This window comes from Lissotriton vulgaris, chromosome 2_1 (genome assembly GCF_964263255.1).
Source record: "Lissotriton vulgaris chromosome 2_1, aLisVul1.2, whole genome shotgun sequence".
Classification (NCBI taxonomy): Eukaryota; Metazoa; Chordata; class Amphibia; order Caudata; family Salamandridae; genus Lissotriton; species Lissotriton vulgaris.
In genome coordinates, this window is record NC_141687.1 from 2,023,654,546 (window position 1) to 2,023,671,115 (window position 16,570).

Consider the following 16,570-nt stretch of genomic DNA (forward strand, 5'->3'; position numbering starts at 1 on the left):
GTTTTCAGAATTTGTGTAGTAGGGTGACATCCATCCATTATTTAGACCCTAAATGAGCTATGCCAGGTACACTTCCAATTGATTATGTACCTCATTGAAATGAAAGGAAAATAAAATATATTATATGTCACTCTTACTGTGGTCTCAATAATTTAAAACACCAAACGAATGCTTTGTGATCTACATTTCATATGATATTATTATATTCATAAATCACACTGCAAAGTTGGGTTGTGCCTATCATTCATGGAAAAGTAATCCTAACTATAACGACCCAGTGGTAACTGCCACTAGGTAACATATGTAAAACTCTACCCCAAATCTCCAGCTTGCCTATCTTGTCTTATCCTACATCCACTCCCCAAAACCTAACCTGCTACCTCACTTCCTAGTGAATAGTTGAAAGCCTGAGCATGGTATTGCTGTTTGTTGTGACATTAGCATTTTAGGATAGATGACACAATACAAAACACTCCTTCCCCCAGGGGTGTGGAATTTAATAAAACATCTACTTGTCCATGGGGCAGGTTGCTTCATAAATCTACTTGTCCTGTAACAAAATCCACTTCTCCCTTTGATGCCATGTAGTATTAACAAATTATGGTAGCAATCTCGTTGTATAAGAGTTCTGATATAGCCTCTCTGATTATTTCAGGGCTCATACCATAGTAGTGTTTAAATATTTGCAATCCCCGTATGTTGTCACGTTTCTGCAGATCTAAATACTGGGGCGGAAGGTAGTGGTAAGCAATAGTTCCAGGGTTAGAATGTCCTTTTGAGTCTATGCAAACCTACTAACTTGCATGTTTTAAGGGTTTTCAACAACTCTTCTCTAATCTTTTACCATACTGAGAAATGTTGGAAATTTACTCCGAAAATGGCAGATGTAGACCTTCTTCCAGAGTTGGGAAAAAAGTGGTTGGAAGGAAAGTGAACTTGCAAACAATCAGATTTTTGCATGAACAAATCTACACATGCAAATTTGGGCATGCTAAAATGCAGTTCAAATATTTTCTAAGAGTACAATATCTTGTCCTACTTTTGTAAATTCTTGGTAATTCACGAAAGCCGTATAGCTGCACTTAATTCAAGGACATATACCATTGGTGCACTTTTGAGACTTTGTTTAAAAATTGGGCCCATAGTTTTTTTCTGGTGTTGACCATGACCCTTTGCATTTATTAAAATCTTGTATCTCTCTGCATCGGCTGGTTTCACAGTGACCACATTCTGCTCTTTCCCAAAGAGCATATTGGCACGCAAAGTCGTTTTATTCAGTGCTAGTAACTACTGTGGCAGTGTGTGCTTTGAAAGACCAAAAACCATTTTTGATTTTGCCAATGTTTGTTATAATGGTGAAGGTCCAGCAGCTCCCACACCAATACGGTTTTACAAAAACCATGCCAAAACAATGCACACATTGACAAAACTAAAAAGCTGACTACTAATTTCACACCTACTGGCTTTACCAATGCTTGTTTATTTTTGTTTCCCATAATCTTATTGAAAGTGGTTACACTGATTTTCCTTATGAATATGTTTGGAAAATACTAACATGCATCAACACATGTTACTAAATGATGCTGCAAACAATTGTACCTGCAATTTTACAGTAGTTTAGCTAAATGTTTTTTTCCTGCTTTCATTTTTTAGGAACATTTTATTTTGAAAGCCAAGTATCATTAATCTTGCTTTCAAGCTTCTGCAAATATTTGCATCAAATCAGAGAGCATTCTGGGAGCATTAAACATAGCCTCATATTGCTAAACTATGAAAACCTATGTACACTTTTTATACTGGAACCACTCTGTCAGTAGTGCAGTCAGAGCTTACAACATTTACTTGGAGTGCTCACCTAATCATATTAATTAATGAACCATAAATACAAGTTTGAACAGCATTAACATATGGACAAAAATATTACCTTAACTGCAGACAACGCCTGATCCATATTGTGGTACTGCAAACTGGCAGCAAAAGTTTTGAGATGCAGGGGGTTGGGCATACTTGTCCCAAGGACAAAATACACATGAAAACTTGTTGCCCTTGACCCTAAACAATAGGTCCTGGGAGTCGGGCTATAGGAATCCCACATCCCTGCCTTCCCCATATTCTACATTCCTTCTTTCTTCTCTCCTGAGCCCTCTTTCCTTTAGATAGGAAATAGGTGGTATAAAACTTTACAAATAGGGATCAGAACGTGAATTGTGAATGGTATAGCATATCAAAAGAATTAAAATATAAGGACAGAAAAATCTTTATAGTAGACCATGAAGAGGTTTCAGATTTGACTGCAGTTTTAAAATTGCAAACAAACACAGAACATGTGTATATTTGTATTGCAGGTTACAGACAAAATAGTTAATTCTTTTGAAAATAGCTATCCCAACAATGGCAAAGTTGCTTTTTCATATAAAAAAGGAAACAGTTTAACATGCCTGGATAACCATATTTAAAATCTCAATTACATTTTAGTATACATTTCCAATTTAAGACCATAATTTTCTTTTTTTTTAAAGGACCATTTCCAATATATTTTTATAACTATTGTTTTTAGAACATTCTTTAAGAAATATTGACTGGAGATGTTTCTCTGCATTTCAGAAATAGTACAGTCACTGAAGTTAAGAGAAGGTGGAGATTTCATGTATATAAAAAGTACCTTTCCTCCTAAGCTGCCCTCCTTGCTGTTGCTCATTCTGCAGCCTAGTCCTATGATATCACAGAAGATCTGAACCCTGTGCATTCTTAAGGGTGAATTCACAAGTTAATACACAATGGTAATCTGCATCTTTTTTATTTTAATAATTAAAGTCTTTCAGATGATGGACAATTCTTCAAGCATTATGCTTTGGACCTTGTTTGCTCTTTCTATGAGAAGGTATAATCAGGTATGTATTACAGTTCCTGGCAGTGATCAATTATAATTGGAATAATAATCCCCTAGGAAGACATATAGAACTCAACTAGGGCATCGTAACCCTATTCTTTGGAATTGCATTTTATATTAAGCAAGACTGGTAAGAACAGTTCATGTCTATGCCACTCAGATAGAGCGGTACTCCACTACTCTGCTGCATGCCCACTGAATCGTGGTTAATAAGGCACATCCATGTATCTCATATGGCACTATGTTGGCCCTTGCTTACTGTTCGCTTACATAGCTGTTAAATATAAAATCTCATTAAAAAATATAACCAACAGGAATTTAATATTTTGAAAGAGGCTTTTTTTAAATGAAAATTAAGAGAAAGTTGCTTTTGAGTCTCTTCTAAGATTTTATTAGTTTTCATGATGCCAAAATACTACATATTATTGTCACCAACATACTAAAAATGCATCCCACAAGGTAATTTTAATAGGAAAGTAAGGATATAACATGATTTATGAAGTGCAATTGGAGAACCATATAAAAAAGGCATTGTATTTATGACCCAGAGACAAAAACATCTTTAAAAATGCTATTGCATGATGAAGCCATAAAAACATGCCATCATGTCACCTAAAAGTATTGGTTTTCTATGTACCAGTCAACATAATGTCTATTTCCATAGGAAAATAACCTGGCATAAATTGCATGTTTCAATATGTACATATGCTTTGATAAATTCTCGACAAACGCCAATGCCCTGGTCGATCAAAAGATGATTGCAGAAAAATCACCCATTCTGATATTGCGCCCAAGGAGTAAGTCCTGATCACAGGTTTAGTAGCTTAAAAAAACAGTCTGGCCCAATGATTAATCCTTTGCAAAGGAAGTAGTCCTGGATTCAAGTTTTCCTAAGAGGCATCCAGGAATTAAGAAGTTCCATTATAGCACCACACGTAAAGGCTGCTGAGGTTTGTCAATATTGTTTCCAGGCTGGAATGTAACACTTGAAGAATCATCATGGGCAAATGCTTCTTTGACTGGTAAATATTCATTCCGCTTCAGATCTAAATTTTGAAAACAAAAAGCTAAATTTTAGAAAATAAAATATTTTTCAAAATGCATGTCTCCTAAAATTATGAATGATATAGTTAACACACTAAATAATATTTCAGTCATGTTTTCGTGATTTCTCAAATGAACATGTGACAAAAAGCTAATTTACTGATAATGAAATTTAGTGGCACCGAGTTTGCTTATTTGTAGGTAAAGCTGAAAACTGGATTTTTGCACTCTGTTGATCAACAATCCCAGCTATTTTTAGGTCGAGCCTAGACAGTGCTTGCCCGGTCAGGATCCTCTGTTGTATCTACTTTGTGGGTTTGAACTCCACCCATCGCTTTTCATTTGTCTAAATTCCTTGCTTGACAGTGGGTAATTTGTCTTCATGGTCCCTCCTTTTTGTAACTCCTTCATTCCGCTCGAGCAACGCCGCATGAATTGTCAGCTTCTGCATGTTCTATTTAATTTTCTATCAAGAACTTTTTTTCAAATTCTGAACAGGTCGTCACACAAGCGAACATAGTTTGAGTGGCTATGTGTGTGCCTTTGTTATAATTGTTTCCTGCTCGTCTGTGCTGCCCCCCACCACCACCCGCCCATGAATTCTGAGCTCGGGGGAACGGTTCTAAAGCCTACAAGATTCCTAGGACTCAGCAGCTGCTCTTGGGCGCCATTCCTTCCCCCTTTCTGCACAATTGTTTCAAGGTTATGTTAAAGACAATAAATATGCTTGCTTCCATCTACTCCTGTTGTGTGCATACTTTTTAACAACTAGTTTGCGTTATGTGGTGTTGGGTTTGTTTTGGGCTTATTTTGGCAATGCAAGAGTGTCTCTGGCTTGCTTTCAAGGGACATAGCGTTTGTTTATCTCTTTTGTCCTTTGTGATGGGATTTACCAGTCAACAGCCTTGTTAGTGTGTGCTTTGTCTTCACCCCCAATGAGTGACACATGGCGGGAATAAGCGTTCAGAGCTTGCTGTCAGCATGGTTAGCGTTCGGAGGACCTGTGTTTTGTGCTGTACAACATTAGCCCATCTACTGCACTCATTATTACCGCTGGGTGAGCATCCCTATTAACCATCACCTCCATTCCAGAGGATCAAGACTCAGAACTTGGGACAAATTTTACTTTCCCTCGACAATTCCCCAGGCCCCCTCTTCTACAACTTTCTGACACAAATTGATCTAAGATCCATGCCTTTTCCAATAAAGTTATGTGCCCAGTGCAGGGTAGAAGAAGGTTTGCAATTAAAAAAAAGCCTAGTTTGTCAGTTGTGTGAACAATGTTTTCAGCTTGCTTTCCACAAGTAAGCCACTATGTTCTGTTCCAAAAACTGTCCTCTCCAGAGTTCAAAACATGTCTTCCCAATGTCGTTTTGTGTCACTCTTCTACATGCTAACCAGCCAAACACAGCCCTGAGTTTCCCTAATCCGCACACTCCTGTTTACCTGTAGTCCACCAGATGTTCATTGTTTGTCCTGCATAACTGTCCCTACCAACGCAAGGTGGCATGTTACCGGCCTACCCACACACACCTTGGCAGTGAACGTGTCACAGTTCTCTCTCTCCTGCAGCGAGGCCATCACAGTTCTCTCATGTTGCAGGGAGGTCGGCGACCATTGGTCTCCCACTGCCTTAGAGCATCACTGCTCTCCCACACCAGAGGGAGCAAGGCCACCACTGGTTGCCTGCCCCCTTGGAGCGTCACAGCTCTCCCACACCTCAGGGAGCGAGGCCATCACTGGTCTCCCGCCCCCTTGGAGCATCACAACTTTTACTCATGGTAGCTAGGCCATCACAGCTATCTGACTCATTGTCTCCCACCCCTTTGCAAAGGAACGTCATAGCTCCCATTCCCCACAGCTACATCATCACAACTTCCAATCCTGGCAGCTCCAAGAACATCTCTCCCACGACCCCACAGCACTAGCAACTAAAATGTCTCAGCTCTCATATGCCTGGCGATGACAAAAACATAATTCCCCCACTCCCGTCAATATACAGCTACATTTCTCCCCTTCCTCTAATCATCAGTGTCACATCTCTGCGACTCCTAACATCTACACTGTCATAGCTCTGCAAATAGACAGTTTTAGCACTCCTCACAGCATTATCTCCCCCGCAGCACCTCTTCAGCATCAGCGCAGCACAACCTGAGCATGAGCGCGGCCACACCTTAGCACAGTACCAACTCAGCATCACTCAGCATCACCTGAGCACACATCAGCACCATCACCTCAGCATGACTCAGCACCACCACAGCATCAATCAGTACCAGCACAGAATCACTCAGCACCAGCACAGCATCACTCAGCACTACCTCTGCACCAGCACAGCATCTCCCTCAGCATCACCCAACACCACCACAGCACCACCTCAGCCCTCATCATCAGCACAATACCACCTCCAGATCACTTCACCACCACCAACTCAGCATCAGTGTAGCACCAGCACAGCCCTACCTCAGCACCAGTGCAGGGCCACTTCAACCACAACACCACCTCAGCATCTGCACAGCACCACCTTAGCATCAGAGCATCATCACCACACCGCAGCATCACTCAGCACCACCTGAGCACCAGTGCAGCACAACCAACCACTTCAGCATGACTCACCACCACCTCAGCATGACTCAGTACCACCTCAGCATCTCAGCACCACCTCAGTATCACTCACCATCATCTGAGTACCACAACAGTGCCACCTCAACATCAACATAGCACGACCTCCGCATCAGTGCACCACCACCAGCACAGCCCCATCTCTGCACCAGCGCAGCCCCACCACAGCAGTAATGCAGCACCAACGCAGTACCACTTCAGCATCAGCGCAGCACAATCTCAGCATCAGAACAGCACCACCTCCAGTTCAGTGCACCACCACCAGCGCAGCCCCATCACAGCAGTAATACAGCACCAATACAGCACCACTTCAGTGTCAGCGCAGCATCCCCTCAGCTTCATCTCGGCACCAGCTCAGCACAGAATCAACTTAGCATCACCCAGCCCCACCTAAACACCAGCTAAGCACCACCTGAGCACTGGTGCAGCAACAGCACTTCAGCATGACTCAGCACGACTGCAGCATGACTTATCACCTCAGTATCACTGAGAATCATCTGAGCACCACTCCGCATCATCCCAGTACTACTACAGCATCACCTCAGCATCAGTACACCACCTCATCAGAGCACCATAACCAGTGCAGTACCAACTCATTATCAGTGCAGTGACACCACAGCCCCAGCGCAACACCACCTCAACATCAGCACAGCACCACCCCAACATCAGCACAGCAGCACCTCAACAGCAGCATAGCACCACCTCTGAATCAGCGCACCACCAGCGCAGCCCTCACCTCAGCACCTGTGAAGCCCTGTCTCAGCAATTTAGCACCAACGCAGCACCACTTTAGCATCAGTGCATCACATCAGCACAGCATCACTCAGCACCACCTGAGCACCAGTTCAGTACCACCCGAGCCCCAGTGCAGCACCACCACCTCAGCATGACTCAGCACCAGAATATCAATCAGCACCACCTCAGTATCATTCAGCATCACCTCAGCATCACCTCTGCACCAGCACACCTCAGCCTCACTCAGCACCACCTGAGTATCATTCAACATCCCCTCAGCATCCCCTCTGCACCAGCACACCACCACCTCAGCCTCACTCAGAACCACCTGAGTATCATTCAGCATCACCTCCGCACCAGCACACCACCACCTCAACATCACTCAGTACCACATCAGTCTGCCCTCAGAATCTAGCATATGTTCATTCTCCCCTAGTATCCATCTGCTGCGCATTGTAATTCAGGTACTATTTCCAAACCTCCACTCTCCCGTTGTTTATGACCTCCGCCCATAACAAAAAAAAAAGCTATGACAAACAAGCATTAGAACAGACAGGAAGAAGCTACCAGCATTGTAAGAACAAAAAACACAGAAGACATTTTTTAAGTTAATTCTTTTTTAAATAGGGTTGTTCATTTATGCAAAAAGTCTTATTAGTAATGGAGAAGGTAACAGAAATTCGCATAACACATTTTATTGAAACGTTTCAAAATTCTGCACAGCACCCACAATGCTCTACAACATAGCTTAAAAACATTGGTAAAACCAACAGCTCTGGCTAAACACTTATACGATCCCAAAGGAGAGACCTTTGGACTATGCCAATGCTTGTGCTGCATATGTGGCGCAGTGTGTGTGTGTAAAGAGATGTACACAACTTGTTTACTTGCTAAATATTTGCATCATGTTTGGATGCAGACTTTTTTAAAAGCAAGTAATTTGCTTGGTGTACTCACTACAGGTGCAGCAAGTTTTCCAAAGTACAAGGGAAGAGGAGGTGGCCTAACGGGCTACGGCGGTTGAAAAGGTGGAATTTCAAGCCTTTGGATACTGGCATTAAACAAAGAATATGTGCGCAGCACACAAATCTTTTCCTAAAGGTGTTGCTGTGTGAACAGAAACCCTTTTTACCTTCCACTTGACCAGACAGTTGGATGTGATTAATATTAACCTGAATCACGAGAGCTGTGAGGGTGAAAGTCGAATGCTTCCTAAACACTGGCAAACAGTACGAGGCGCCTACCTGGAAGTTTCAGCTTCCTGCAGCAGGAGTTGCAAAGGTGCTTCGAACGGAAGTTTGTAATGGCATCTTCGCCTAGATTTGCTGGGCCAAAAACCATACCACGTGATCTGTAAAAGTAGAATGAATATGTATGTGCCCATAGATTTCAATACAACAGATCATGAAGAATGTTTTGTAAATTTCAAATGGCTAAATGCCATTTTCATAGCAATATCATCGGCCTTCCTAAGATGGATAAACAGATTAGTATAGCAGTTAAACAAAAAAAATTACACCTTAAAGAACTGAATAGTGCAGTAAATGTTGCTCCTGCTCCTGGGATTCTCCAATAACCAGTGCAGAACTTCCCTGCACAAAAAGTGTAGGTCCGTTCAGGTTTTCGTAATCTTACTTCTGTCACCCATTGGCATCTGAGGGAAGTGACCGCACGGAATACAGCCACATTTCCATAAATATACTCTGTACGGTCAACCACGGCTTTCGTTCACCAGGAAACATTCAGAAAGAGTTTTGTGAATGAGGGCGGGATGCGCACAAAGGGCCGAGTGTGGGAATGGATGACAGTAGAGAGCTGGGAGGTTGAAAGGGCCTGAACCGCGCGGACTGCTTGACAAACACAGACATCTTCCAAGGAAAGAAGCTTTAGTTTGCCAAAGTTCACAGGCTGAAATGGTTTACACATGTGCCTGGCTAGGTATATATATATTTTACTAAACATTTTATTGAGTTTTATTTTAAACACTATATATAAGCAACAAGCAAGTAGGCTACGCTGAAAGAGCTGCAGATCCCAGATCATTAAACAGCATAACCAACTGCATACCCACAGGGCGGCTCACCCCGGAGGGCACTGGAGCGGCACCGCTATCTTTATTTTGATGACAGACACACCTGCCAGCATTCAAAGTGCTAGGCTGGGGATCTCACAGGCCTGTGAGGTCACCTGCCCGGCAGAACACCATCCGACAGGGCGGGGCTCCACCCCTTGTTGACGTTTTGTTAAAGTTTGCCCGGGGCGCTTCAGGCTCAGTCAAGGACTGAAGCCTCGCCACGCCACTCCACCCTGTCACAAAGAGGGGTGACGCCAGGGAGCCTCCCTGGCCCCACCCCACTCTGCGAGGAGCTGGGCATGGGTGGGGTTAGACGCTTAAGGGGAAAGCCGAGCACTGGAACCTGCGCAGTGTATCCGCTCGAGTTTCATCGGTCCACTGCCGCCGAATCCAGTTAAACCAAGCTGGACAAACTTCACAACAGAGATCGTGTGCAGAGTTTCGAGCATCTACTTAGGTTTCAGTCCGGTGTGAAGTGACCCTTCCCAGACACCGGGCATATAAGCACGAGGTGGGTGTGCCTGAAATAAACAAGGAGAGCCGAGGGTGAAGGTTGGCACTGGCGCTTAAAGCCCACGCACAACTCGAGCCAGGGACATATTTGGTAAGTGTGGTGATGGGGCCCTAGGCCCACATGCTGGAGTAAAGGACGACACAGGACACCAGTTATATGGTACAACTATGGCCACGAGCACGTGCGCTCGGCCCCTTTTATTGGCAGCGTCACCTGACCCAGTGACGTCTGTGGTGGGTGGGTGATCAGTGTAATACAGGGCTGCAACAACTAGACTGTGTCTTTGCAGGACACTACATCCCTCCCAAAGTTCAGGGAAAAGAAAACAAAATGTCCAACCTGCAAGAAAATAGAACAATACCAAATTACATCCCCAACAGGTTTTCTTCAGACTATCGGCTGGGAGAATGTTGAAAACAGTTCCTGGATTACAAAGTCAGTCAGATAAGCTTCACCTCAGCGGTGTACTTCAGATCATCATTGTCTTGCTGCGCTTATGTACATTGTTCAACACTTGGGGTTGTCTGGACCAGAATAGGATTTGACCCTTGAGGGGTCTTGCCGGTGTTCCGAGTCTTGTGAATGACAACGCTTGTTGGTTGATGGAGATGACTGCGGCACGAGAGGTCTTTCTTTGGATTTTGCTGATCTTGATGCTTTCACACCTCCTGCCGGCTAAGTAACTTCCGACTTGCCTGTCTAGCCGGACTCCTCTCTCACTGGAGCCTTGAAGATTGGCCTCTCCTGCTTGGACTCTTCTCTCACTAGAGGCGCTGGGAGGACCCTCTTGCCGGACACGATGGGACCCGGTGGACCGTGCGGGGCTTCGCATGAGCCGCGCAAAGGCGTCGCTGAGGAACTGCCAACGGACTCACCGCCAAGTCTTTCATGATGTCCTCGGGGTGTTGATGTCATCCGCCAGGATGCTCTTGCCGTTAGGACCTGGGTTCGGTGTCTTCACCAGACCGTTTCTCGGTGCCAGGTGTTCACCTGGGGCCTTCGTGCTTCCTGTTGCCTGCCGTGGAGCTGCTGCTGCTGCACCTCTCCCATCCGGATTCCTCTCTCACAGGACATGCGGCCGAGGCCCTTGTCCCCTGGACTGCCACTAGATCGCGTGGGCTGTGCGGGTTGCTGCGGAACTTCGGACATGGCCACAGTCGAGTCTTGTGTAGTCCACAAGGGTGGATTGTCTAGTGCTCGGGTATGCTCTGCTTCGGCAAGCTTCAGGTTCACGGGGCACCCATGCGGTTCTTCGGTGGTTGGTCTCCTCCGGTGCGAGTTGTCGGGATTACTGGGATCCACTCGGATGTTGCGATGTTCCTTGGACAGCACCGATGTTCTTGTGTGCTGACTGTTGCAATGCTCCTTGGACAGCACCGATGTTCCTGTGTGCTGACTGTTGTTCTCGCTCTTCTTCTGTGGAGTGATGTTGTGTTACTGCATTCTTCCTCTTCGTTCTCTTCCTCGACGCGGTCAAGTCTTCTTTCTTGCTTGCTCGTGCTAACCAGGCTTTTCCATGTAGCGGGCCCTCTACATGTCTTCCCCTTGGTCTTGCCCATGTGGTAGGACACTGTCTTCCCCTTACTTGTTGACTAGACCTGTCGTCGTATCTTCCTGGTACTTGATCACTTCTGTTGTCTTCAATCAGGATACCCTTCTTTGTTCAATTCCATCGTGACCCTCCTGTCTCGTCGGGTTCCTTTGGCTCTACTGTTCCTCCTTCCTTTTCTTTCTGGCGCCGCGCCCTTCCTTTCCATGTTCCTTCTTGCGACGTGGTCTGGTCCTCTTGCTGTCGTTGGCCTTCCCGACCAGTCTTCCCGACCAGTCTTCCCCAGGCGGCGTGCACTCCACCTGTTTCTTTCTGGTCTGGGCATAGCTCTCCGGCATGTTGTTCTTCTCTTCTCTGACTGGACCGTTTGTCGCGATCTTCTCTGTTGTTGCTTTTCTTTCCTTGGCGACCAGACTGGGTGGTCGGCTTTCATTTTGGGCATGAGTTGTCATGCTGTGCTATTTGCTTGGTGGTCGCTGTTCACCGTCACGGTGATTTGGCGTTGGCGCGCTTTGTCGGAGGAGGGTTGCGTCACCGCTCCTGGTGCATCTCTGGTGCATGCCGCCATGCGTGCTGACGATGGCGTTCTGGTTGCTGCGAGATGTCGCCGTCTTTCTTGGGGACCTTTGTGCGCTGTCCCGTGGCGTTGGCGTGTCGCTGTGCAGCGTCACTCTGGCGCTCTTGGTTCCTGGCGCTCTTGGCACATTCCGGCGCAGTGCTGCGCGGTCCTGGTGTGCGGGTGTGGAGTCCTTGCACTCCTGTCGCGTCCCTTGCGGCTCGTGGCACAGTTTGGTGCTGGCGCGTTCCTGCGCAGTCTCCTTGCGTGCTTCTGGAGTTTTCTGGTGCGTTCGTGCGCGGTCTCCTGGAGTGTTTCTTGCGCTTCTTGTGTACCTGCGCTTCGGGTGTCGCTGTGCTGACTTTTGTTTCTTGCGTCGTGGTCAGTCGGAGTTTTCCTTGACGTGAGTACGGGCAGGTCGCTGCCCTTTGTAATCTCTGTGCTGCAGACCTTCCTCGTGCTTCTGGCGCGTTCCTGCGCCGTGTCTTGCGCTGCCGTGTGTCCACCTTTATGCCAAGCAGTAGGTCCTGCTTGACAGTCTCCCCTGTGCTCTTTGTGTGCTGTAAAGTTGTCCCTGTGGCTGGTCTTCCCTGGGCTTGTGCAATGCTTGTTTTTTTCTTTCCCCTATCTTAGGGGCGCAGCTGCTCCAAAAAACCGCTAGATGGCAGTGAAGGGTTTACCAAGGCAACTTAGGTCGGGTTTCTGTGCTACTGGACCCTCACTCGGTTTTGTGGTGCTGCCAGTTGCCTTGTCCGGGCAGGAAAACCCTTGGGGCAGAGGAAAAATGCAGGGCAACTCGTGGTGGGTGCTTTCCTTGGGTTATCCCTCTGATGGAGACACATTGCTTGAGTCTCCTACTTGTGCACGCACACGGCTGGGGAGCTTCGCCGCTATTGTTATTTCACTGCCTGCAGCACTCTACTCAATGGGCCAGAGAAGCTTCACTCTCGCTGCCGGCTTCACTTTGTCTGCGTTTCACTTGCAGGAGTACATGTGCGCATGCGGGGTCCGCCGGAGGGCTCCCCTTTGCACCCGGTGAGTGTCTTATTATTTTCTTTATCTGGGACGTGTGGGGCACCATGCGCTTTCAGTGTTGGGGGCTCTCTGCAGTGTGTTTCTGCCCTTCGGCAACCTTCCTCCACTGGGCCGGTCACAGCCACATGTTCGGCCGCTTCCGGGGCATTCACAGGCAATTGGGCAGTGCCGGGGACTCTGCTTTAGACCCGGTGAGTCCCTTTCCTTCCCTTGAGGGCACTGGTGCCGCCGGGGATCACACGGCGCTGCAGGGCTTCCATGCTGCAGTGTCAATTTGCGGGTGGGCTCCGCTACTGCATTAGTGTCCCGCCTGAACTTTATTTTTACTCGCTGGGCACACACGGTTCACTTTTGCTGCGGGTGGGCTCCGCTTTCATGTAGGTTAATCGTGTGCTTCGGCAGGGCGCCACGGCCATGCGGGTGGGCACCGCTTGTACTTAGTGTCTCGCTGCGGGGCTGCCAGGGACAGGAGGCGCTACCAGCAGGCCGCGGGTGGGCTTCGCTGGTCCTGCTTCAAAGTAGGGTTACTGTTGGCCATGCGGGTGGGCACCGCTCATGATGACGGTCACACGGGGGGGGGGCGCTCCTTAAATGCGCGGCCCCCAGGCTCGCCTCCGGGCCTTCTTCGCCTCGCGGGTTGGCTCCGCTTGCAGGGACAGTGCCTGGCAGCTCTTCTCACGCTGCGGGCATCTCGCCTTTCGCTGCGCTCACCTCCTGCGTTGGACCCGCCACGGGTCGGCTCCTCAGCTGCGGGGTCGAGGTGGGCACTCGGCTTCGTTGTCCTTCTTCGCCCCCAGGCAGGGGCTCAGTCGCGGCCGGCACAGGTGGGCTCTGGTCGGTCCGCTGCACTCTCTCCTCACGCCGGGAGGCTCACGCTGGGCATGGAGGTGCGGGGTGGACACCCGGTCACCTCTGCTTCGTGGATGCCTAGGCCCGGGGCACGGCACACGCCCCTCGGGCCTCTCGGCGGCCGGCGCCGCTTCCCCAGAGGGGTGCCCTGCACATGGGCACTTCCCTTCTTTTGTCCGGGGGGTTGCAGCTTTTCACGGCACGCGTGGCATTGCGTTACGGCCTCGTCGCCAATGTTATGATGGGGCCCTAGGCCCACATGCTGGAGTAAAGGACGACACAGGACACCAGTTATATGGTACAACTATGGCCACGAGCACGTGCGCTCGGCCCCTTTTATTGGCAGCGTCACCTGACCCAGTGACGTCTGTGGTGGGTGGGTGATCAGTGTAATACAGGGCTGCAACAACTAGACTGTCTTTGCAGGACACTACAGTAAGCAAAGTATGCAACAAGATAGCACGTCTTCACTCGCTCATGGGAAAGATCCTTGAAAGCATGGCCCACGGCCTAAAGATTACTGTCTGTTTCTTCAAAATGAATTACTGTCTACGAGTTTAGTTTTGTTCAGGAGCAGCTGTGCCTAAGGTTATGTTGTTGTTTTAGATCCTATAACAACAAAGGGTGTCCAGGAGTCGCCGCTCAATGTTTGTACTCTAGACCCTTCAACCAGTGACTATATGAAGTAGACTGTGTGTGCTCAGATGTGAAAAACATTTAACTACTCATATATACGGCATGCAACATGGGTAGGAATTTTTCCCATCAGTTGCCGTTCTGTACCACCATTATTACATCATGTGGGTTCTCCTTACCCAGGAGTTAGTATACAAGATCAATCACACTTTAACAGGTGTGAAGAGTGGGGAGACCGATGTAAAATGTTTGTATGATGGTATCAAAATATGGTGTTTTTAAGCAAAAGGTTATACACCTGAGGGAAAGCAGTGCAGTGAGTGTAAAGTGATAAGTGGATAAAATTGGGTGAAACTGAGTAGAAAAGTGATTTATTAGTATCTCTCAGACCCCAAGGTTAAAAACAAGTGAAAGGTAGATTTGACAGAATATCTACCATATTTTGATACCATCATACAAACATTTTACATAGAACCCACATGATGTAATAATGGTGGTACAGAACGGCAACTGATGGGAAAAATTCCTACCCATGTTGCATGCCGTATATATGAGTAGTTAAATGTTTTTCACATCTGAGCACACACAGTCTACTTCATATAGTCACTGGTTGAAGGGTCTAGAGTACAAACATTGAGCGGCGACTCCTGGACACCCTTTGTTGTTATAAGTTGTATAGGGGCATGTGTCCAGTCTCGAGTCGTTAAACCTGCCCTCAGACCCTCCGTTAAATAGTGTGTTTTGTGTTGTTTTAGATCCACCTGTTCCATAAATCAATATGACGACAACAGCAGCAAATGAAATACCAAGGGTTGTGAGTGGGACAGGGGTGCTGGCAGACAAATGTATCCATCTTTATGCAAACATTTTCTTTGTCCCATCTTAATGATGCAATCAGCGGTGGCTCCTCCACAATGGCGGAGAAGCGTCGTCCCGCCAAGTGGCCAGCCGTGGGAAAGGAAAAATAAAATGATAAAACAGTATTATTATTATCATTTTGTTTTTCCTCTGGACAGAGCCAAGTCTTTGGTGACAGGGCCATGCCATGACAGGCACAGAAGGGGAGTGGTGGGCAGCACTGCTGTCAATGCGCATGACGGTTTGGCTGACTGTCTTAGGATGGCCAAACCGTCATGCGCACTGACATCTACCCAACCCGAGCTGCATTGCTGGGTGGAAGGAACAGCAGGCGTAAACTCCGAGTCCCCTTTCGAGCGGAAAACAAGCCTGCTCAGGCTAATCCAAGCGCTTTTGTATGCTGTCACCAGGCCGTGGGGAGTTTGCAAGCCTCAGCACGTACACAACAGAAAGCAGAAAAGCAGGTAAATTATTTTCTTTTTTAAAATTTTGTTGTCCGCCCCCCCACCCTCCACCCTATACCCCTCCCTGCCAATCTGCTGTGAGACCAGCCTCAACTTGATGCGATGAGACATGAGGAAAACACAGCAAAGCTTTTTTCTCAAAATTAACATCTTTGTGCTTCTTACCTCCACGAAGCGTCCATCATTGTATTAAATTACATTTTTTACACACAGTATCACTTACTGTGTTAAATAAATTGCTTTTATGTATGGGCCACTGAACAATCCTGAACTGGAGCATATGAAATCTTTAATTTGATGGCTCTCTCCATTTTACCTTATTTGTTAAAAAGAAATCCTTGCAGGGAAGAACCACCCCTGAAACCCTCTCAGGATAATCATGCTCACACAGGCAACGTCTGCTTTCATTGTAACCCCTACCACTTCCAAACTTCACAAGCCGCCACTGCCGACATCATGAAGCACCACCAGTATGTATCAAAATCAAGCCCAATTTGGCCATTGACCAACAGTCTAAGTTCCAGAGGCCACAATTTCACTGTCCCGAGTTCATTTAAAAAAGGATACAGATGTCAGGGCACCAACCAGACTATATTTTGTGGTATTTCTGTGAGTATCCTCTGATTTTTGTAAGGGTCTCTCCAGACACATCAGTGGCGTAACGAAACTTGAGGGGGCCCCCCTGTAAACTACATGGCGGGGGCCCCCCTCCCATCCTCCGTGCCAGTCTAGAGCTCTCAGGCCAGC

At 47.0% G+C, this 16,570-nt stretch overlaps 1 protein-coding gene across 1 annotated transcript in view; it reads right to left on the reverse strand.

The window, feature by feature from the left end:
- Window positions 1-2,322: 2,322 nt before the first annotated feature.
- Window positions 2,323-16,570, reverse strand: part of LOC147733673 (transient receptor potential cation channel subfamily M member 7-like) — a 1,613,265-nt gene continuing 1,599,017 nt past the window's right edge. Inside the window, exons 38-39 of the mRNA XM_086958251.1 lie at window positions 8,533-8,639; window positions 2,323-3,936 (exon numbers count right to left, since the gene is read on the reverse strand). Of these exons, the coding sequence (XP_086814377.1) occupies window positions 3,812-3,936; window positions 8,533-8,639 (232 nt within the window). The 3' untranslated portion in view covers window positions 2,323-3,811. The remainder of the gene's footprint in view (window positions 3,937-8,532; window positions 8,640-16,570) is intronic.